Source organism: Buteo buteo, chromosome 13, assembly GCF_964188355.1.
Source record: "Buteo buteo chromosome 13, bButBut1.hap1.1, whole genome shotgun sequence".
In the NCBI taxonomy this organism is placed as follows: Eukaryota; Metazoa; Chordata; class Aves; order Accipitriformes; family Accipitridae; genus Buteo; species Buteo buteo.
Genome location: NC_134183.1, coordinates 16,695,144 through 16,719,074, shown reverse-complemented (window position 1 = coordinate 16,719,074; position 23,931 = coordinate 16,695,144). Strand labels below are relative to the sequence as shown.

General features: G+C 37.4%; 2 protein-coding genes across 11 annotated transcripts in view; one reads left to right on the top strand and one right to left on the bottom strand.

Moving 5' to 3' along the window:
- TBCD (tubulin folding cofactor D) overlaps nt 1–22,381 on the top strand; it is a 130,682-nt gene extending 108,301 nt beyond the window's left edge. For 2 of the 3 annotated variants that reach the window (XM_075044874.1, XM_075044875.1), the window contains exons 34-39: nt 6,920–7,041; nt 7,983–8,060; nt 13,649–13,738; nt 14,717–14,804; nt 16,669–16,778; nt 19,615–19,807. In XM_075044874.1, coding sequence (XP_074900975.1) covers nt 6,920–7,041; nt 7,983–8,060; nt 13,649–13,738; nt 14,717–14,804; nt 16,669–16,778; nt 19,615–19,807 — 681 coding nt within the window. Of the gene's footprint in view, nt 1–6,919; nt 7,042–7,982; nt 8,061–13,648; nt 13,739–14,716; nt 14,805–16,668; nt 16,779–19,614; nt 19,808–21,983 lie in introns of those variants that run through there. The other variant, XM_075044876.1, reaches the window with a different exon arrangement.
- The window catches only part of QTGAL (queuosine-tRNA galactosyltransferase), a 152,882-nt gene continuing 144,664 nt past the window's right edge, over nt 15,714–23,931 (bottom strand). For 5 of the 8 annotated variants that reach the window (XR_012652736.1, XM_075044879.1, XM_075044878.1 and 2 more), the window contains one exon: nt 15,714–22,119. The gene's annotated coding sequence lies outside the window, so the exon portion shown is untranslated. The remainder of the gene's footprint in view (nt 22,120–23,931) is intronic. The other 3 variants (XR_012652735.1, XR_012652733.1, XR_012652734.1) reach the window with 3 other exon arrangements.

Below are 23,931 nucleotides of genomic sequence, written 5' to 3'. Positions count from 1 at the left end.
CAGATTTTTTTTTTTTATTTTTTTTTTTTTAGTTTTGATATGCTTTCTACAAAAGTACCAGAGAGGTGCCAGAAGTTACATTACAATGCAGTATCATTCAGATGTCTGTCTGAGTCCTCTGAGCTTTGCATCTATTTCATTCTTCTGTGCGTGAACAGTGTTTTTATCACTGGTTTTGGTAGTCTGTTATTCTCCCAAAATCTTCCAGACTTTAAAATAACTTTAGTGTATCTTTCTGTCCTTATATTACAGCTTGTCTTGCTAGTTTCAGAATTCTTGGTTTCCAGATATTTGGCTTCTAACTTCTTTGTTATTTGATGTAGCCAAGATGTAACATATATGAAAACAACTATTGGGGGTAAGGACACAGTTCAATATGATACTACAGAGAAATATCAGACCAGTAACAGAAAATTCCAGACTGGTGGTTAAATCTTTAAATTGCAGTGGTCCTGTAACAGAAGGAGGAGGTCATGAGTCAGCACCCCAACAGTGTTTAAGAGTGTTTCTAATTAAGATTGCCGTCTCTAATTAAGAAAGCTGGTAGAAAAGTCATAAGTGTTGGGAAACAGTTTTTGTGGAGAGAGAACAGTTCCTGCTGGGTTCACAGAAGGAAGGCAGTAATCATTTCGAGCTTGTCTCCCATGGCTTCTACTTTTCAGTCTTAACCATGAGCTGTTCAGAATATGCCCAAATGATGGTTTTTGCCTGCTGCCATGGGTTCTGTGCTTGTGATCAAGAGATACTCATATGCCTTTGGGTTTCATGTAGCTGAGAAATTGGTGTCTGTGCAGTGTCATGTATTTAAACTAGTTTTGAGAATTTTATTGTTTCTAAAATTGCGACTAATTATATAGCAATGGCTATTTTAAAACTTTGAAAACATATGCTTATTGGTTTGTGACAATAATTATTGGATAGACAATGTAACTCTTAACAGATTTTTTTAATAGCAGACATACACATGAAATTCAGCTTTTAGTCAAACACAGTTAATTATAGGAGGCTCCACCAAAACCAAAGTTATTCGCGTAAGTATAAAAAGGGAAGAAAGTTGTGGAGAAACAGACATTCTGACTGCTAACCGAGGTCAGAGGAAGATTCTTATTCAACATTTTAATATCTTTTTTTTCTTTTTTTTTTTTTTTAAGTTCTGGTTGTGCTTGGTTTTGAAAAGTGTAAACAGTTCAGTTACTTCTAGCTCCCTTCCCTTGTTACCATCTGCCAGTATATTTAAGGGCAACCTTCTGTACTGTTTTCAAAATACGATTTTGAAATGTTAACTTTCTGTGACCCTGCATTTTTCTTTAATGCTAAAGGCTTGTTCCGGTTAAAATACTCTCAAGGGCTTTGGCTTTAGAAGGAAGATGAGCTAATTCTCTTTCGAGCCAGATAGAAGTGCAAAGGAGGCTCAAAGTATAGGGTACTTATACTTGGGATTATATGGTGTGTGGTGAATTACATTTAATATATAAAATATGATATATAAATTAGAATTGATATGTCTTATAATGACTTGTGTTTCAAACTATTCTATCAAAGCCTGTAGTGGTCCTTGCTGAATATTCAGCTGATTTAAAACATTAATAGAAAATTTTAAGAACTGTTCCTATTAAATCCATATGAAAGAAACAGATTTTTTTAATTTTGGATAAAGGACAAGGATTATTCAAATAAGTGTTCTTGCAGTAACCTCTGTGCGTTCTTGTGATCTTTCCTTTCTTCCCTCTCTCACTCAAAAAATACATATGCACATACACACGTGGACACAGAAGTTAGAAAGTTAGAAGATTCTGATATACTGCAAGATAATCTGAGTTCAAATGTCGGTTTGTCTTTAAGACATCTCAGGGAATTAGTAGGAGAAAAGGCTCCATTGTAATTCAGTGGTCAGTGGCTATTTTTTCATAGTTAAAATTGCTCTGCAGTATATTTAGCAAGAGTAGTTCTTTGTTTTGCTTTTTAAAGAGATTTTCTGGCATGAGCTGTGTGGGGTATCTCAGAAACATTTTGGTGGCAGCATAGTTGCTGAAAGAATTGTAGCTTAAGCATTTTGAAGTAATCTGGAAAAACAGAAGATGTCATTCCCTTTGGGATTTGGCATTCTGCTCCTATCCCTTGGTTCAAAGGGCACTTTCTCTGTGTAAAAGAATCTTCTAATTATATATCTGGCCCACAATGATGCATATTTCTTATGGTTGCATAAAAAAATCCTCTCAGTATATGGAGATCAGAACCATACAATGGTTTTCTTTCTCTAGTTCACAAACCCTGTAGTTTCAGGGGTCAGGATGTAATTTTTGTATTATTTCATTATTGTTGAACTACACTACATTTAAAATTTTGTTAAAGCACAGAATTTCCTGTGATTCCCCTCCCTCCATAAAGAGTGAAAACTACGTTTTAAAATGTTATAGAAATTTTAAGTAAAACCTTAAAAAAAAAAAAAAAAAAAAGAAAAAAAAAAGGCAGCAACCTATTTTGAAAATTAAAGGTTTTCTCCCAGGCCAGTACCAGGGTTCCAACATGAAATGCCAAAGACCTGTAACAATTGGAGTAGCCAGTTCTGAAACTATCCAATGAATGCCTATGTATGTTAAAGCACCTGACAAAAATTAAAGCCCAGCTATGGCATACAGATGTCAACATTACCTGTGTACCAAATACATGATACAATTTATGTTTTACTTTCCTCAGAATGGACTCATTTTTTGCCAGCAATGTTTATGACTGTAATGTACTGTTTGGAGCCAATACTGGGCTTTGAACAGCAGTGTTAGTTCTTACAAATGAAAATGTTGGGACATTTGTAGGTGATGTTCTAAACCATCTGGTTACTGTTGACAAATTGTATGCAAATTAATGCATATTTGGTTTGAAGGAACAAGCCCTAAATCCAGTTTCCTTGGTTGACAATTCTTGAGCAAAATACACTTGAGAATAATTTTTGGCATTCTTTTTTAAAAGAAAAAAATAGCGTGAATTATGATATTCCTACTTCTTGTAAAATATCACTGACTTGAGTCTTAAGAGTTACTGAACTCCAAAGATTTTATTTATTTGATTTATTAAAAAGAACGTTGCAAGTAAAACAAGGGAGACATGGTTTCACTTGTGTTAAAATTTAAATGGTAAGCAATTTTCTCTAAAGTTACTGGTAAAAATAGGCTACTGCCAATTCAGCACTGTAAGTTTGTCAGGATTAGAAATGATCCAAACCCAGTGTTATTTATTGAGCATAACATGGTTTCTTCTGCACGTGTTACAGGAATGTTCTAAGTCTGTGAGTAGGTCTTGCTCTATCGAAGTGCTTCTGTGAAAACTGGAGCCTTTAGCAATTCCCTGTACATCTGATTTTCTCCAAGCTTTCTCAGTAGTTACTCACTTGACTTCCATTTGTGATGCATTAGGTGCAGAAGACTGAATTTTGTTGAGATAGCTGGGGCTCTGAGGAGACTGGTTAGATGGGAGACTGACAACCACTAGGCTATGTCGATCTACTGAACATCTTCAGTACAGGCTCTTCCTTTCTCATCGTGCCCTACTGGCTTTTTCATCAGGTTTGTCCAAGATAGTATTGCAAAGTAAGAATCGGAGCCCTTATGTGTATTGGGCATCTTTATAGCTGATGGGTAGCTGAGATTTTGAATGCTCTGTTACAAACTGGATGCCTAAGGTAATTTTCTTTTGGCCATATCAATCCCACTTGTTGCCTTGAGACTGTTTTTAGAAGTATTTTACTTCAGTTTTGCAACAAGCTGACTAGGAAACAATTTCATGAAGGTTTGTGTAGACACCTTATTTATACGTTGCGCACCTGTCCAGAGCTGTAATTGCCTTCTCCCCTTGCTTGTGGCTACACTTCCTCATACTTTTCCCCTGGTTCAGGACGTAAAATCTTTAGGACTTTAATTTTATCATCAGATGAATGGTTCCTCTGAATGCTCTGTTCGCCTTACCTTGTATTGCCTATCATTGAAGTATCTACTGTTGGCTTAAATGATGGGAGAGTCAAGCCTTGGCAAACCCTGTTTTTACCATGTTTAATAAGAACAAGGTCATTCTCAGGCCTCCTCCTAAATTCTTATCCAAAGTTGTCCCTGTTCCAACCCATTAACCTCCTAATTTCCTTTCCCAGTCCTCCTGAAACCCCAGGGAAAGGTAAATGTCACACATTTGATACAGTGCGAATTCTGTGTTCTGCATAAATGAAGAAGAAATTTGGAAATGCTCTTCTCTGCAAATACTCATGAACAGTTAAGGTTATAGCTCAGATATTGTCCTCATAGGTTATCTGGGGAAAAAGGAGCACTCACCTAAGGAGGAAATATGGATTTAACCTGTTCATGTAACGTTATTTCGTTATATTGGAGTTTTTTCCGGTAAAGTTTGTAAGGCCTATGCTGACTATTTGGAAAATATCCCATTTTTAAATCTTCCAAGCAGTTATGTGCTGCTTTATCCACACCTGTACTTTGGTATTGTTCAATTACTTGCTAATGAAGAAATGCTGTCCTCATCATACAGTTTTTCTGATTGTCCTGCTACACTGTCTTGGTTTTGCACAGCTTTGGAACATCCTACGTGTAGCTATGCTTGCCCTTTTGTTTCGTGCCCATTCTTGCCTTTCCAATCGCTTGAATCTGCAGGAAAAGCATTGAGTAATTAAGCTTTCTTCAAAAAATGGTGAGAGATCTGCAAGGTAGTTTAAAAGACAAAAGAAATAGGAGAGAAAATTACATGGTTAACCATACACGTTTTAAGATCTTTTCGTGAGATTTGACTCGGATGTAACCTTTCTTCTGCTTATAATTGATCTCTGCTAGGTTGAGGTATTAAGATAATATATTTCTTCTTTATTTGTAATGGTCTTAAATGGACAGATTGTTTTAAAGGGTAGTATATAATAATTAAGCAGGTTTTAAATTTTCAGGAAATTTCTCTTCCTTACAATTGTATATCCTGTAAAGACCTTTCAGTGCAAGGATACAGTTTATACTCGGCACACAGGGAAACATATCAATGTTACTTTTGGCACACAAAAGAAGCACGCTCAGTTCAATTCAGTATTTCAGTTTACTATAGCTAGCTTTTACAAATGTTTAAACAATTTTTACTGAGATTTGACTATCATTTTGAAATGCAGAATAACTGAATAATTTCTTTAAATGGCTTGACCTTTTTAAAGAAATATTTCTGCTTCTGTGTTGCCCAGGATGTTTTGCTATAGAACAAACTGTTAAAATAGCAGACTGCCACTTTGAGATAGTATGGATTGCTGTACTATGTTGTTTACAAGTGGGCTAAAGCTTTTGAAAACTAGTTCAGAGTTTTGATTCAAGGCTAAAATGTTTCTTGTACTTCTGTGCTAATGCACCCATAAACATTCCTGATATAAAATTAGATAAAATGTTTAAATAGAGATTCCTCTCTTTTGCTTTCAGGAAGACACTTGTGACACTTCTTATACTTATCTAATTATTTTTTTTCTTGATAAAAGGGTCAGTCTTCCAAGGGAACTGATTGTACTTCTGAATGAACTCTCAAAATGCTATGTATGAGCTTCAGAAAGAAAATCTCCACTGAGTGAATAGGCTTACATACTGCTTACAGCTCCCTCTTGACTCAACAAAAAACTATTTAACACTTGCAACCAAAACTGAAAAAAGTTTGTACTTCAAAACTGATCTGCCCTACCTACCCTTCACAGAGCCCCCTTCATTGTAAGGCAGTTTCTTATGGGGGATACCCCCTAACCACCACCCCCCTTCCCTAAGCAACTTGACCAAGCCCCTGAAGGACTGATAATCCTTCACATCAGTCAGGAAAATTCTGAAATCTGATGATGTTTATCTTTGATGAGATATTTTCCTTTGAGGCAGTTTCTGTAACAGAAATCCCAAAATTTTTCTTCCACCCTGAAGTGAAGTCAATTAATATTTTAAAAGGTGACCCCAGAAATCAAAATCTCTACCTCTCCCAGAAATGGAAAATCTTGGGATTAGTAGTGATGTTCATATATCCTATTGCAGCCCTCGTCCTGCTGCTCCAGGGTATGCCGTTAGCTGCCTGGGGGCATGGATCCTGCAGGAAAGGGGGATCCCACAGAGGCTCTGCTCTGCCTTCTCCCCTCCCGCACTGCAGGTCCAGGATTCCAGGCTGAAGCCTGAGCAGGTCTGGGAGAGGAGAAGCCGTCCTGGCTTGTGCTCGGAAGCACTGTGTCTCCTGGAGATCGGGGATCACGACAGCAGGAGGCTGTTGTGCAAAGGCTGTAGCCTGTGATATTGAACAGCTGGCGTGACCCAAATGGACTGCTTCCAGCCGAGCCTTGAACATAAGCGCTATAACCTTCTGCCATCTTTCTAAACTAGCTGATTAACATAATAAAGTTAAACCAAGAGTCATTATTTCTGAGTTGTTTTTAATTTTTAACCCAAGTTTACTGCTGGTTTGTGTGGCTTGCACCATGTGCCCAAGAGCTTGCCTGTATTTTTCAATTACATCAGCTTGTTTAATAAATATTACCTCTTGAACTTATTGTGTACTCTTTAACTTTCAGAGCCATAACAATATTATTATTTGAAGTAAAGCAGGATAATTGTAGCGGTTTAGGGATATTTTATTTTGAGAGAAAGACAATAATGAACCTTTAATGTGGTCTTTTTTCCTACAATGGCAAAACTTAAGAAGGAAAAAACCCCCTTCCTTGAAAAATGATTAATGAAAGTAAAATAGCCATCTTTCTGTCAAATACTGTTACTGAATTTATACACTCAGCTGCTGTTGGAGGAGTGTGTTCACAGTGCAGGTGTACACCTCAGGTAGTGAGGGATAAGCGTAATTCTGTGTAGTCAGTGGTTTTGTGTGTTGCATTGGGGTTTATTCCCTGTGCCTTCATTTGAGGTTCCTTCTGTTGTAGCTCAGATACTCTGCCCAGAGCCTTTTTGACTACATGAAGAAAATCCAAAATGATTCCAGTGCTATGGAGAGTTTTTGTGAGACATTGATAAAGGTCTTTGAGGACAACCTGCGGAATGACCGGTAATGTTTTTCTTTTGCTTTTTTATCTTTAACAGCAGGACTATTTGAAGTCAAATGTATCACCCATCTTTTTTAATACGCCTAGATGAAGTGTGCCTGAGCCATGTAAATTTGCTTTAATGCATCTGTTTGGTACAGCAGTGCCTTTGGTAAAACATGTAACAAAGGAGTGATGGTAGAATATTTTGCATTTACTATAGTTTAATATTGCGCATAATGTGATAAGCACCAGTTTTTATATAATGCAGTATTGGGGCTTATATATTGCTGCACACTTTTCAGTGTAATCCAGTCTGCGTTTTGTTTTCATAAATACTTGAAGTATAATTTTCTTGTGAAGATTTTTCTTTAAAGATGACTCATTCTGCATAATGAGATGAATTTCTCTAAGCCTCACTTATCAAATATGTGCAAAATAGAAAATACTCCCTAGGGGAAAAAACCCCCACAACTATTAATAGAATTTTCAGTTTTATTTTGTTTTTGTTTTATTTCTTCTCTCAACTGTTCAAATAGAAAACATGACCATAGTTATTCCAGCTGACATGTTGTGTGTTGGTTCATTTGGTAATTACCTGTAGTGAGAAGGTGGTGTAACTTCCGATACATTTGTGCAATACATTGTTTATATACTAGAAAATAAATTAGTATTTTCTACTACTGTTAATTGTGTTTTCAGGACCCTGCAAGTTTAAACCAGGCATGTTGTTAATTAGTTTTTTTCCTTTTGGCTGTAACAGAATGTCCCCCTCTCAGCCAATGAGGATGATGTAGCCAACATACAGAAGTTACCGAGCAACCCTCCTCTGTGTAAATTAGAGTTCTAATTTAAATATGTGTAGGTAGATAGGAACTTTTCTTTCTTTGCTTCTAATTAAAAATAGTGTATATATGTATGCCAAGAAGTGTATTTACATTGTTAAATTATTTTCTTTCATCAGGGTGTCTGTACCCCTCCTGACAATGCTGGATCAAATGCTGGCAAACGGCTGTTTTGATATATTTACCATGCAAGAGAAGTAAGTTGCTGAAAGTCTTTTTTGTTTATTTTCCACCATGCAACAGGCCTCTTAAATCTTACACTGACTGCTGCTGAATGTTGCTTTAGATGTGGGTGCATAGGACTCTTAACTGTGAGCGTATATGGATATAATGTTTTAATTTTCTTGAAGTGGGACAGCCGTGACAAATTCTGGACCAAACAGCCTTGAAAGGGTCTTGATAAAATCTTTGACTCTCATATCAGTGTAGAAGTTGGTTATTGGTTCATTGTTTAACAACCAGTACATTAACCAAATTCAATTTGCATGTTTCAGCTGGCAGGCTTGGGCCAGTATCAGATCCATTTAGCTTCTTTCTTTAGTAGCTTACTCGATGCATGGTTTTTGGAGTACATTTTTCGCTGTACTGTGAGCCTTTAGCAATGGCAGTGTCCTGTTGTGATGCTGCAAAATAGTGTGCCTACAAGATATCTCTTCTAAAATCTGACTGCCTTTGTTAATGTGAATATCTCCAAAAGAAGTTAATTAAGATTCTAATAAGAATAATAAAAAAGGCATGTCCCAGCTTTTCCACATTGAGTTCAGTCTTCTGGAAAGTATTTACTTCAGGAATGGATAAACATGGAATAAAATATTCCAATGTGAAATCATAGTTTTCTGCAGATGTTTCAGAAGAGAATGATTTTAACTTCAGTAATAATAAAATATATTCCAAAAACTCTCTTAGGCAGCATCTTGGCACATCTACAGATGTTTGCAGAATTGTACAATGTGAATCCTACAAGCACGTACACTGGATTTGGAATCTGTTGATTCAAGAATTGCTCACAGCAGATAAATTTGAAAAGCTTTTATCACTCTCAAAGTTTTAATTGAGTCTACTCTTGTTTTGAAGTGTGTATTTAGATAATCTGTCTTAAATCAAATTTGGCAGTCCCTCTTTGAATGGGAATTTACAATGAGTCAAATACTCACAGATGGAATGAATATTACTTGTTTGGTTTGGTGATCATGCCAGTGATCTGGGACTTCCACATAGGTTCCAGTCTTCCCTGCTGGGGAAGATGATAGATTACGGGTGGAAATCCCAGGTAAAGTCTGTCTCCCACGTCATGGGTCACTAAACAGAAAGCATGTGGTAGCATCACTGCATTTGTTGTGTAAGTGAGACTCAAACTCAATCCTGTGGTCCCATTGTAATGCTTTGTTAAAAGGGCCTGAAATAAAGTCCAGGGGGATTATGGGGGGAGGGGGGGAAGGATTTTGAAGCTGATCCAAATGTATTTGCTTCCAGTTTGATGATGAAACCAAAAAAGAGAATTAATAATTATACAGCCTAGTGGATCATTCTCATGGCAAGGGAATGAAATACTGGCATGAAGCACAAGAACTCATCATACAAAAGCTCTGGAAGGCTAGAGCTCTAGAAAGTTTGCAGACAGCTAGAAAGAGACAGACAGTTTGGTTCCTGCATGTGACAGTTTTTTGGTAATAACAGGTACCTTATGGTTGAGAGGTAATCATGAATGAGTTCCTGCGTGTACTTCACGGAGAGCCAAGTGAGCCTGACGTACTGGGTTCTGTTGTGCTCTAAGAGCCTGTGTGCAGATCAGCTGATCGTGGTAGATGGGGAAGCCCAAAATTACATTTAGTGCAATGTTTGCATTTTCTTATTTTGGCTTACTTCATTTGGGTGTAGTTAGGGATGGATAAACACTGATCCTGGCCCCCAGGGCCTGCCCGCCTGCACTGTTGGATGCGACCTACTCCTTTTTGCATAGAAGAAAAGCGTGACTTTGGGCCTGGTTTCTCGAGTGAGACCATTTACTCCCTTGTCAAAGTATGCCACAAAAATGTAGAAATACAATGCAGAATGAGCCTGAAAATTGAGACATGCTTGGTGGCATGAAAAGGCCATGTGTGTATGCAGTTTCAGATACTTTTCTGTACAGTGTGCCTGGAATAAGAGGGATGGGGTGCACAGTTGTTTTTAGAAAACAGACAGTCTTACTGCTGGTGAGCAGCTTCCCTGTTGCTTCTGTTCTACTGTGAACTTTTTGCTTGTCATGTAGCTAATGAAGAACTTTTCAGAGAAGCTGGCAATGAAACGTTAGCATTCCTTGGGGTGTATGGCTCCCATTTTGTCTCTTTCCCTTATTTTTTACCACATTGGGCTGGGTGGAGCTTTAGCAAGGGGACTTCGGTTGTAGGATGTCTGGCATCAGGATTATGCCTACATCAGCCACTTAATAGTCAACTGTCACATTATAAAAAAGTACTTGCAAATGGATCTTGTAGTTTCAAATGGATATTGTGCACTATCCTGGACCTTTTTTTTTTTTTCCTAATAAAATGTTAGCAGTTCAGAGCAGGTAATATCCTACACTGCTTAATTTAAACAGGATTAATAGCTGTTGGCTGAATTAGTTTGACGCTCGTTAGGAGCTCAGTGCTCCAGTTAAAGCAAATTGCCACATGGTGTCACTCCTGCCCCACAGAGACGTAACCTGTCGTGCATTTTCCTGCCTCTTCACACTGTATAGCTCATAAAGTTTAGAATACGCAGCTTGACATTTCTGGCGTAGTTTGGTAGATTAATTTCAGCATTTGTGAAGCTCTCTGTATGGCTGGTCTTATGATCTCTGTGCAGGAGGGCAAGTGAGCCACTGCATGTTTCTCTTCCATTATTGTATTGTGAATGCTCATGTTTAAAGTGAGATTTATTTGTCATGCGTGGGTTATTTCTCTGCCAGGACCCTGCTGAACCTGCCAGCGGGGAAGCGAAGTGTAGGGTAAATACCTGTCCAGTGGGGTTTGAAATGAATCAACTTTAGTATCACCAGGGTAATCAAAAGGCTATCAAAAGCAGCTTTTCTTTGTTGTGCTTGGCTTAGTTTGAATCTGTAGTATGAGAAGAAAAGCTCTGCCTGCCATTTTTCAGGCTGTTACTTCCTACTAGTCTTAAGCTGGCATAAACCTGCATGTCCAGCATGAGAGTTTCCCCGCACCTTGAACTGGCAGGAATGGTTTGTATTGCTACATGATGAATGGCATTAGAGAACTGTTCCAGGTTAAAAATACCCTTCTTCCAGTAAAATTCAGCTTGAGGTAGTTCCTTGATCTGTTCCACTCACAAATTGTGCCAAAATAAGGAGGGAAGTGCCGGGGGAGAAGTGGGGGGGAAACCATTTCTTCTGGCAGCAGTGCAGGTGTATGCTGGCCTGAAGTGTTACTGAAACTGTTATTTCCTCCCTGCCCTGTGTGCCCTCCCACCCCAAACAGGGTGGTAGTCTTCAGCTGAAATGTAATTTCTTCTCTGTGGTAGCGCAACCCGAAACCTCCTGATTTCATCTTGGTGTACATGGTGAATTTGTGGAGCCATATTCATAATAATGTAGGGAGTGTAAATTGATTAGAGAGACTGCTGGAGGCAAAGGGCAACATGCAGTCTGCCAAGAGCCCAGATAGATTGCTAGTTCCTTAGAAAGTACACTAAGATTAGTCTAATACTCAGTACCATGTGAACAGAATAGCCTTTGAATGACAATTCAGGATCTAATGCTTTCTGGAGTAAAAACTAAAAGTGGTCTTTCCCTTTCTTATGTGTATATATTTTACATATTCAGCAGAAGTGTTAATGCCTTGTATAACATTTTCCTGGTGGTTTTACAGTGGTTTAAGATAGTATGTGTCCTCACTGGTCTCTGACTAATGATTTCTATGTATTAAATGCTCCCATGGATTTTTTTAAAGCAATTATACTGCTATTGCATAAGAAACCATATAGTAAAGAGCATAGTAATAGCTGTCATGGCCACCCCAGGTGATGTCAGCTGAACTGTTGAAACTCAGTTCACCTTTAGGAGCAAAAAGCCCGCACCTTTTTGCAGTACCACGTGCGCCCAATTTACATAATGTGAAGACTTTAGACTGATCCCTTTTCCCCAGATGTCAACTCTGTTTCTGCTGGCATTGTGCCCACACAGGAGAAGGAATTTTCTCAATTTCCTTTAAAGAGGCCAAGCTATTTGAGTCATCTGAGATCACACATAGGTTAGGTTTAGTTATTACAAATGTGAAATTGGCAAATGACAGAAAGGAAAGTGCATCTGTTTTAAACACAAAATGCTTCACATAAGGTTATGTGTATTAAATTTATTCCATATGCTCTTGTTCCAATTGGTCTCTTTGTTGCTATACTTCTCAGAGATGTCCCTGTTGTTCAACCAATTTAAATCTCACCTAATTCACTATATTGCTGTTGTTCTGTGCTGAAAGCCAGGCATGCATTGCAGGTATTGTAATTAGTTGTCTACACAATGTCTTTGGGGTGGGAAGAGGAGAAATTTCACCAAGGTAAGAAAAAACACACCTCTTAAAATTAAGAGAGCAGATATGCTCTTCCCTCATCTACCCAGACAAATCAGTGTCCGTAGACACACACGCACAGACTCATTCATGCAGATGTCTGTCATTGTTGTCATGTGTCTCCTATGTGCATGCTTTCCGTGCTTATCATACTCCTCAACATGGGGAAACAGTGGTGATGTGACTGCCGGCAATGGATGGCAAGGAACTTGCTCTTTCAGCATCTGATGGAGGTATTTTAAGTCAGCCCTCCACAGACTCTTTGGTCCTGAAAGCCACTATCAGCTCTCAAAATTTCTTATGCAGCCTCAATATCAACATTGAAAACCTGGCAATTTGATTTACTCTTTTAGTGCAGTTTTCTGGATGATATTGAGACAGCCATAGACAGCATTCTTTAGCTTAATGGTTCCATGCTTTGTTGTTCAGTTTTTTTAACCAAGTCAGTATTTGCCAGTATATGCCAGTATTTTGTTAAGAATTTTTTTAAAGTAATTAAAAACCACTAACTCTTGTTTGGAAAACTATATATAACAAGGTGCATTAACTTAACAAAACATCTTGTCATTCCTATAAACATCTTGTTTTAAATGTTCGGTTTTTCAGCAGATTACACTGCACAGCTTTTTTGAGTAGTTTTTATCCACAGCTTTGAATCATGGTAGCAGAAGATAAATGTTAGTATTTTTGCTTTCTGCTTTACGTACACAATACAATGAGGTTTCCAAAATATGCAGTTTAGAAGTAATTGTGCTTACTAGACGAATATGAAATAGTTTCTTTTGCATGTATGGCACTTCAGCTTTGAGTGTAGCAAGTAAAAGATTAAATAATTTGTACTGAAATAAAAGCACTATTCCCTCTTTAATAGATCCTTGGAATATATTAACGATACTTGTGTTTGTACGAGTGTCTGGGAAAGAGCAGTGAGACTCACGTTTCCCAGACTGTGGAAAAAGAAAAGAATTTGCTAAATATATTTAAAGATGGCTTCATGACTCGTACACTTAACAGAACTGTAAGCCCTGTGTTTAATTACGTTGTCTGGAATCACTGAAGGAATTTGGGCTGTGAAATGATAGAGTCCTTAAGAACAACATTCATCCCCTTTTATGTAAAGTTTGGTTGAAGACCTTGGGACACAACGAAGGCACCACAATGATACATAGACTAAATAATTTTTATTTATTTATTTTTATTTTATGTATTGCTCATCTTCTTTTCTTTCCTATTTTCAGCCAGCCCTTTGCAGTGAAGTTATTTACACTTTGTAAAGAAGAGATCAAAAGATCCAAAGACATCCGGAAGCTTCGCTCCAGTATAGGAGTGTGAGTTGATGAAATAAAGTAATCTTTTCTCTGCTCATAAAAAGTGAAGAAAATTTAAGTACAGATTCTAACGGCTAGGTCTATTTCATGTGAAATTTAAATGAAAAATGTACACAAATACGTGTAATCTAAAGTTGTGAGAATTTCACGTACTTCTGGGTGGTTGGGGTGAAAACATATGAAGGATCTGATAAAATTTACTTTTAAAATGTTGATATTCTTAAAGGGTGGAGTGAATCATTTGCTTTTGGCTTGTAGAAAGTTTGGCTTGGTGCCAATGCAAAATAAATATAATTGATTAGATCTAACATGTGCACTAGAAAGAGGTGAAAACATCTGCAAAGTTCTTGTCTGGCTTTAGGGTAAAAGCCCTCAGTTCAGATAGCAGAGAAGGCAAAATGCAAACACCAGTCAGGAAAGACAGCACTGGGTGAGGAGAGGAAGAAAAAAAAAAAAAAGGACAAAGCATTGCAAAGCTGAACGAAGGTTCATTGGCAGAAACTTGGCAAAATTATTCAGGTATATGAATGTCAAGCAATTATTTTCTTGACTTGCATTTCATTTCTTTATCAATAATATTTTAAGAGCACAAGAAAACCTAAAATGAAAAGTTGCCCATGTCTCAAATTCATCTTTCACTCTGAACTGCATCATCTGTGCACAGCCTCCCCTGTCCTTTTGTTCTCTATGCAAGAGCTCAACTCTCTTGTGGTTTTTAGCACACAGACTTTGGTGCTGCCAGTCAGTAACTTTAAAACCATATTTGTACTTGGCATAGATGTGTGGCATCTCAGTAACCCTTAAGGATTTCAGTATACTTACGCTCAGTGTTTGCTTTCCCACAGCACTTAGAACTGAGATTTCCTGGGGGAAAGCTTCCCCTCCCACCCTTTTTTCTGATATACATCTTCACTCTGATCCACAGAACGTACTTATGCAGTTATAACACAAGATCTATTTTTTTCTTACATTTTCTAGGTTTTGTGGCCTGATTCAATTTCAAGGAGACATGAGAGAGAAAGTTTTATTTCAGTTGTTTCTCCTTCTTTGCCATCCGTTTCCTGTAGTAAGTAGTGAAGACATTGCATATTATCAAATGTATTATTTAAAATGCTTTACAAGTAAAAAATAATTTCAAGTGTATTAAAGCAGCATCCTTTTTTACAGATATTAATGTATAGAATAGGTTTTATTTCTCAAGGGTCTGCTATCTGCAATGCCGCCACCTGAAACAGGCCACTGGATACTTGCAGCATACCTGGCTATTCCACATACTGCTTTTCCACCTTCTGTCCCTGCTGTTTTAAATTAGAAGCAATTCATTTGTTTCTTTTACACAGCACCCAGCACAGCGAAGATCTGTTCACCATTTAGTGCTTGAAAGCTCCAATCAGATAAATTACTGTTAGTTTTGCAGCATTTCTTATAGTAGCAACACTGTAGTAGTTCTGGTTCAAGAGAAATATATTTGTTCTTTTTGTCAGGTGTGACGAAAGCTTGTGCAATGCAGGAAAAGTTTATCAGAAGTTTACCTTTTTTATATAACTAACTGAATTAGGGCACAAAACCCGAGTTGTTATGCAGTATGTGTAAGATAAGATCATATGTGGGATAATACTATCGTAGTCCTTTAAAATTTTTGACGACTTAGGTTTTTGGGAGAGGGGCTATGTTCACTGTACAAGACCTGGGAGCCCCAACTTAGAGCAGCTGTGACAACCAAACACGTACAACAGCTCTCTGTGGTGCTGGTGTTCAATACAAGGGTTTTACCTAGGAACAGTTGTGGATGCTCCTGTGAGTAAGTGAGGACTAGCACCTCTGCTGCTACAGGTTGAGCTGCATCTATAGTCAAGTGGCATAGGAGAAACAAAGGCTGTCTGAAGTAATTGCAAGGGCACATAATAAGAATGTGAAAACCCAGGAGGTCTTAAAGGTGTTTGAGAACACATTGAATAGCCTGGTGTCTGGCCAATGCAAACCAACATTGTTTATTCTAACATTGATTACTTTTGCTGATTACTGATAAGGTTAAAATCATATGGTGCTCAGAAAAGTTTGATACTTCAGATTTTTAGTCCAACTGTTTCCATGTTGTGCGTACTTGCTACGTGAAGAATCTGTTGCAGACAGGGCGCAATATAAGAACTGAAGAGAGAGCATTTCTGTTTCACGTTCTATTGGTATTTTACATCATAAATATGTTTTGTTTTTACAGATGGTTTTACAACCCTATAGTTTCTTTGTCTTCCTTCAGTATCATCAGGCTTTCCTGAAAACAGCATTTGGTTTTGTTGCAATTTTGCTGTGTTCCATTTAATATCTTTCTATGCATTGTACTTCAGAAACCAGCCTAGCTAGCTTCTTCTGTATGCACACCACCATCACTACTAAACAGTGCTCTGGGAAAAATACTTGCAAATTAACTGCTTACGGAAACTGGAGTGTAAAAAACTTAATGTTACTCACATCATCTATCTCCCAACAGTTTTTTAAAGAGTTTTGCTGACTCTTAGAATCTCCAGACTGGGAAATCTGTTTTGTGAGCCTACAGCAACAAAAGTTAGAGCCAGACTTTGGCTCAGTAAGTAATTTCAAGAAAAGAAATGTTCCAGTTGGGCCAGTCTCAAACATTTGAATTCATTCCCTGTGAGGGACAGAGCTGTGGCCTTCTTAATCTGAAATGCTGCAAAAGTTTAGTGAAAATATACTGACTGTAGTAGCATGAATTTCCTTGAGGTGCAGAAATTAAGTCCCTTCCTGCAGCAAATTGCTGTCAGAGGCAAGAATAGACTTTAGTTCTGAATATTACAAAGTGTCTACCATAAAATGATGGTCAGTATGAGGAACCAGGACCAGTAATGGCACTGGGCTCTTCCGTACAGGACTCTGGATCCTTTACTAAAGCTTCCTCTGCCTCTTCCCCATAGATACGGAAAACAACAGCCAGTCAAGTTTACGAAATGTTGATAACCTACAGTGATGTAGTTGATCCTGCCATTATGGATGAGGTTATGACCATACTCAGTGATACCAACTGGTAAGTCAATTTGTTGCCAGATAGTAGTAATAAGAGCTGAAATAATTTTTGTACCACTGAAGTTAAAAAAAAGTCCATGCCTTTGAAAGCTGATGGCAAGGAAGCTGTAAGAAACGATACCGTAGTTTTAGCTATTTATTGCTTCTAGGCCAGAAAAGCATTGCTGAAAAGAATTCTTCTGTTCTAAAGAATTATCGAGTATGCTGTCCCACTGGAAGTGGTATGTATAAAATCACCACTAGATAAAGTAAAATATCCGTATTTTTCTAACGACATAAAAAGGGAGGAAGTCTTGGAAATTCTCCATGAAACAGAGAGAGACTGGGCTGTGCAAACAGTCAAACTTCAACTGCACAGACAGTTTCTTGGCATTTATGAGCACTGGCAGGATTTTGGGAAAGGAAGGATCTCTGCAAGCTGGAAAACAACAGAATTAGCAGAACAGCTCAAATCTCCCATGAAATGTAATTACTCAAAATGCTACAAACGTATTCGAGCAAGTATTTTGAATCGGAACACTTCAGACATTTCCCAAGTATATGATTGCATGAATTAAACAACCAGTTTTATATAACGTAATTCTTTTTTTTTTTTACCTACTGTTACCTGTAACGTTAGCTTCTTCCAAGGGCAAGGGCGATAGGGTCCCGTTCTTCATAAGCAAGAGTCACCAAAGCAGCCAAGTGTCTTTCAGGGGCAGGAGGAACTCGTTCTGTCAGCACCTTTGAAGTGACAGGAGGAAGGAATACTCACCATAATTTTGGCACTGTTTTTTTCCCTTTCTGCAAATTTTAGCATTGTGCATTATAGTCACCTGGAAAAGTTTGTAAAAGACTGCATGCCTCAGGTATTTGAGGAAATATGGCGTTTTAAGACTACTATTTATTTTTTTTGCTGCTGCATTAAACAATTTCCTTGAAAACTCTCCTGGGTGATGGGTCTACTAGCCCAACACCCTGCCTCAAAGAGCAGTCAAAGGTAATACGTGAGAATAGACAGATAGAAAAAATATGTATTTTATTTAGTCATTATATTATATGGCTTTTTGTCTTCATTGATGTTTCATAGAAACAAGATTAACCTAGACATTTTCAAAGAACACATACACCTTAAAGTTGTAGTTTACATATCTTCAGACTGCATGCTTTTATTATTTAACTTTTATTTACTTTCTAGTTTATTTCTGTGCTGGAGCTTAAATAACTTCATATTTGGGAAAAGAAAACTAAGTGTGTCACTGTTATTAGAATAATGGTCTCAGATCTGAAGAACTGGTTATCAACAGTTCTGCCTGTTGTTAAAATTACTTGCTTAACTACCTATTGTGTTTAGTGTGATTCAGTGCTTGCTTATGAAATCTGAATTTAAGAGCAGGCTTGCTCAGAAGTTACATAAAGAATTTGTTAATAGAAACAATTGAGTAGGATTAGATTACTGCTGTCACAAAGGGATGTTTACAATACCAAAATTAGAAGTAAGTAAGTAGTACACACCGCATGGCTACAGAAAAAGCAGCGGTAGTACAGCTCTACTCGTAAATGGGTTACTAAAACAAAGCAAAATACTTCCTAAAAACCACTTCAGAAAAGTAGATATTCTGTTTTCACCTTGTCATTTTTAAGGTGTGATTGCCTGCTTGTTTTATTCTGTCTTAGTTCAGGGCTTGATCTAAGCAAGTTCCCTGTTGCAATATGTCCACTGCACTGAGATGAAAGATGAAGAGCTAGTTTACTTAAAGCTTAATTGTTTTATCATGGTAGATTTGAACTGTTTACAAAAGAACATATTTGAAGTCATTGCTGAGTGTCAGAGAAAGCTGCTTGTTATTCTCAAGCTCTCTCAGTGCTAAAACAATCATAGTAAATTCTGAATTACAATAAGCATTAACTTCAGGAAGCCAAATGAGCATATTTGGGGAAGATAATAATTACTGGCATACGCAGGTTTGTTCTTTGTTGGAACTACAGAGAGTTTATCATAAAACTGTATAGTTCAGAGTTTAAAAAAATTACTGTATAAATAATAAATTTTGTTTAGCTAGAGGAAGGTTTTGTCCAAGGTGTCAAAAAAAAAAAAGTTCAGGTTATTTCTAACTTGCCCTTTATGCTTTTTGTCAGTAGTTTTGGACTCTCTATGAGCTAAGAGTTAAATTTTTAGTAGCTCATTTACAGTTGTTACTTTAGAAAAACAAAAGAAATCCACTGAATTGGTGAGTAATACTAGCAGTCTCACAGCATTCCAGTTAGACTGGTAGATTTTTTTTACAACAAGGAAAAGAATGTTGTCTGTATGGATTTTTGGCATTTGGGGGCTTTTTGTAACTGACGGTTCTTGAGGAAATTATCTATGTATGTCATGGATATCACGCTATTTCAGAAACTTTTGAAAAGACTCACAAATTTTAGGTCTGGATTTTCAATTATTTCAGGAGAAACCTTCTTTAGATAGTAGAATATTCTCCAAATCTAGTGACATATATTTAAATTCTTGATGTGAAATTTTCTAAAGCAAAAAGGAGCTGTAAATTTAGATAATAAATCAGTGAACTTCTAGTCAAAAGGGTTGTATGAATAAGTGTTATTTTTTTGGAACACAAAAATCTAAAAGAATAGTCTCAAACACTTTACTAGTAACTGTCACTTCTGGAAGACCTGCTGTGTATTTATGGTTTATCTATCTGGCTTACAATAGTACAAAAATGTTACATTATTCTTAAAATGTTTTCTACAATTTGAAATGTACAAACAAAACTGATAGCTTAAGAAGTTGTATGTATGTAGCCAACTTACTTCAGGGTTTAATTTTTGAATTAACTGGAAAATACTTCCTCATGCAGGGAAGCTGAATTGCCAGTAGTAAGAGAGAAACGCAACTGTCTCTGTGACCTCATGAAAGTGCCCAAACCGCAGCTGGTATCCAAGGTAAAGTATGGAAATGTGCTCCTGAGGGTTTTTTCAAAGAAACAAAGTAATGATCAATTGTTCCACCAAATCTACGGTGTACTTCTGGATTTCTTCACTGGTTCATGAGTATATCAATGCGTACCAGGAGGGATGTCCTCACAGCTTACTACAGAATATATGGAATTGCTGAAGACTGTTGCCTTAAGCCCTTTCAGTCTCATTCTTTGAAAACATTCCAGACTTGTAGTGTGACATCTTACTCAGACAAAACGCAAGAATGAAATAATACAGTACAGATGTTTCAAAAACTGTTCATCTGCCTTTTCCGGGAAAAGAAAAAGGATAACTTCCCAGTCAATTTCAACAACGAAACTGTAACATGGTTGTGCAAGCCACATTGTAACACTGCCTAAGAGGAAGGATATAATCACAAAGTTAATACAGTCATAAGAAAACAGACAATATATCCATATGTAGGTCCTGTTTCATTTTAATGCAGATAGTTTGGAATTGCCCATCTGCTCAGTATTTCAGAAGTACAGAATTTTCTGCTCTGGTCAGGGTTTCTGAGAGGTTCCTTTTCTCTCTGTCCAAAGATGGGGAGGCTCAATTATGACTGTTTTAGAGAACATGTGTTAACATGACAATTTACAAAGAAAAATTAGTTTTACTTTGAGTAATAGAAGACAAGGTAGCAACGCTAGATGACCCAAGGCTACTTCCCTAGTATCACAGGCATCCACAGCATGTAATCTATTCCATAAACTGATTAAGCTTAAAAATAGTGGTATATCAATTTATTCTTGTCCTTGGTAATGTTTATTGTTCTGCTTTCATAGCTCTAGAAAGTTGTGTCCTCTGTAATTATTTTAGAATTCAGAAACATCATCTGTGCAGTCTTCTTTCCTAAGTTTTTCCTAATAGGGTGAACCTTCATTCCCTTCAGTATTGGAACACCATTAAGTTTATTTTCATGACTAGAATTATGCAAAGCATTATTTTCTTGTCCTGCACAGTTCCACTCCAGAATTGCATTAGCCTTTTTCACAGCTGCAGCATCTGTGGCTGAAAGACACCAAATCTTCTCTCCTGCACAGCACCTAAAGGTGATCTTAGCTAATAGCGTTTTTAAAGTGCTTGTTGAACTCGCTCTTTGGGATATTGCATTATGTTTCTTCCTGTGTAATATTCTGGTAATCCTTTACACTGAAGATGCTTCCTAATGTAAGTACAGCCTATGTTTTGAGTTACCATTCATATAAAAATATATTTTGTTTTTTTAAAAAAAGTATATTTTAAAAATTGGTCAGAAGACTAATACTTAAGACATCTATGAATAACCTTCAAAGACACCCTGCTGTGCCCCACAGCAGTTTTCTCTGCTCATCTTCCTGTTCTTACCAAGTCATGTCTACAGTTTTCTGCTTTTAGTACAATTTTAAGACACCTGCAACTAACATTTTTGTAATTTTGGAAAACAAGAATCTGAACCTCTCGCCCATACAAGGCATTGTTTTTAGAGCAAAAGCTGACCCGAGCATTGCTGTTTCAAGGTTTTTTAGTCAACCAATAGAAATGTTATCTTCAGAATGAAGATGTTACAAGATGAATTCACTGATCTCAAAAAAAAAATCTTATTTCAACTCCTTAATTATTGGAGGCTGAGAGAAGCCTGACAAGTTAGGAGAAAACTGTCCCAATATAAACAAAAGAATAAGAAATAACTAAATATACATACAGGTATTATTTCAGATGGAACTGTTACAAATAGTATCATGTGCAATTTGGAAGTTATGTGGCCGAATTTGGAACTTCACCTTTTCTTCCTTTTAACATAAGCAAATAGTTAGTATAACTTTTAGCAAAAGAGCTAAGCCTGCACCTGCCCTGAGAACTGTTGGAGTTCACTCTGAGAGTGATACTCAGTCAACCTAAAGGACTTCTCACAGCTGTCCAGATGTCTCTACTAGCAGCCAGTTTGTGCTCACACTCTGGTCTTCTTCAAGAGCTCACAGATCCTGAGAACAGGAGAGAAACAATAAAGGAAGACAAGCATAACATTTTGAAAAGGTGAATGAAGTCAATTTTGTATGAAGCCAACATATGTCATTCCTTTAAAACTTGTAAAAATAAAATTTGCTAAATGGTAGTTAAAGGTGTTAAGAAGGACTGTAAATATTACAGCTTTGTATGTCTATATTTTCTTCTCCATTTAGTTTACTGAATTACATGATTGGGATACTGTTAAGATAGTGATAAATGCTACTCCCTGTGACCTCTCTTCTTTTCTTCTGTCTTGTAGAGTTCAGCGTAATGAAGTTGCAGGCACTGGCTGCTGGTTTGTAAACTGAAGCTCGGTTCACGTGCCATTAGGAACGGAAGAGTTTGTGCTGCGGCATCCTGACAAACTGGATTCTCAGCATGAGCTTCAAAGTGCGCTGTTTAACAAAATAAGAGACAGAGATTATGTCTTAAAGCATTGTGCAGATATGCCACAGGAAGACAACAAAGATTCACTGTGTTTTCAGTTTTTAAGGTCATTATCTGTAGCCACAAGATGGCGGTTTCTCTTCGTATTTCTGTCACAATTGACCTGAGGTTTTTTTTGATGTCAATGATTTATACTTCTACAACTCTGAATGGAGCCATTCAGCCTGTGCTTGCTTTACACATATGAAGTATTAAACCTGACTTGCTGCATTAGTCTCTTAAAACAATTGTTTTTCAGAGGTAAGAATGGCAACACTTACTGATAATGAAATCTTCCTGAACATGAAGTATCTCTGTGGATAAGAAGTCTGTCATGTCATAGTTGAACAAAAAATCCAGGTTTCACTTCAGCTAAAGTCAAGGCTTCTCTTAATAGCTCTTTATGTAACTAATTAATTCAAGCAAATGTTTTTTGTGGTAAACTAGCTCTAGGGAATGAAGCTTTTTTTTTTCCCCCTTGAAGAATAGAGGTGAATCAGTACCTCAAGCATCTTGCTAAGAATTTAGACCCTTATTGACTATAAAATGAAATGGCTATAACAGTTTTCTTTAGTAAAACTAATAATATGATGGGGAGGACAAATGCACAGGCAACGTGATATTCTAGTTACACTGTGTTATTTGATGGTTCTAATTAAATCCCACTATCCCAGCACTTAAAGTAGAACAGTGGTGCTGTGTGTGAAAATTTGAAAGGAAGGAAAAATTCAGGCAGAGAAGCTAACAACAAGCCAGTTTCTCTGTGAAGTACCTGCTACAAACTGCAGCAATCGTCTACTGCAGTTGTTCATTTCCCAGGCTGCAACCTGTCTGTCTCTAAGATTCTTTTTCCTTTTCAAGAATGTAACTATACATTATATTATTCAGTACTTCTTAAGTATACTTGCAACCTGGTCTAGCAGATGAAATTCAATGTAGATCAGTGTTACTCACTAACTATTAAACAAACAGTATTCAATTCACACACTGTGCAACAGACCGAGTTGGCCCTGTGGCTGCACACACCACAGGGGCTCCTTCCAGGCATTACTGCAGCAGAAATACTCCTGAATCCACAGCCCCTATGTTGTTACGCTGCCATTACCACAGAAGTTTCTAGTACATTCTTGAAAGATCTTGGGTTTTGCAAAGTTATACCTTTAGGTCCCTGCTGCAAGAAAAAACATGAGTTGTGCTTACTCAAAAAAACCTGAGAAGGTCCAGTGAAAATTGTGAGCATCTGTACATGTGATCATCTGGCTGCCAGATGACATTACAGACACAACTGTACTTCTCACACAGCCCCGAATCAGAGGATGCCATTGCTGGATCTCAGTACTAGCCCTGCGCAGAGCTTTACCTCAGCAAGCCCCAGCTGCTGCTCCCTGCAGCAGGAAATGAGCCAGTCACAGGGAATGGGTGAGGGCCCCAAGCAGTGTTTGACAGAAACCTCTCTTTACACTTCCAGTGGTTATAGGCTTTGCTTGATGCATTTTTAAGGCTTCCCTATGGTAACAGTCCTCTTGTAATCTTCTGGCCTGTATTTGATGGTTATTTAAATTAGAAATACAATTTAACAATCAAACTGAGTTTGGTAAACAAGTGATGTGCAATAATAAAATGAGCAAATAGCATTATCCATGGAGTAACTAGGACCTCCCTTAGAAAGGGGTTACTCAGTACAAAGATTAATGAAGCACAAATTACTAAAGAATTCTAAACCTCTGCGCATTTTGGTCTTCCTACACACAGATACACAGAGGATAACACAGCTTCAGTAT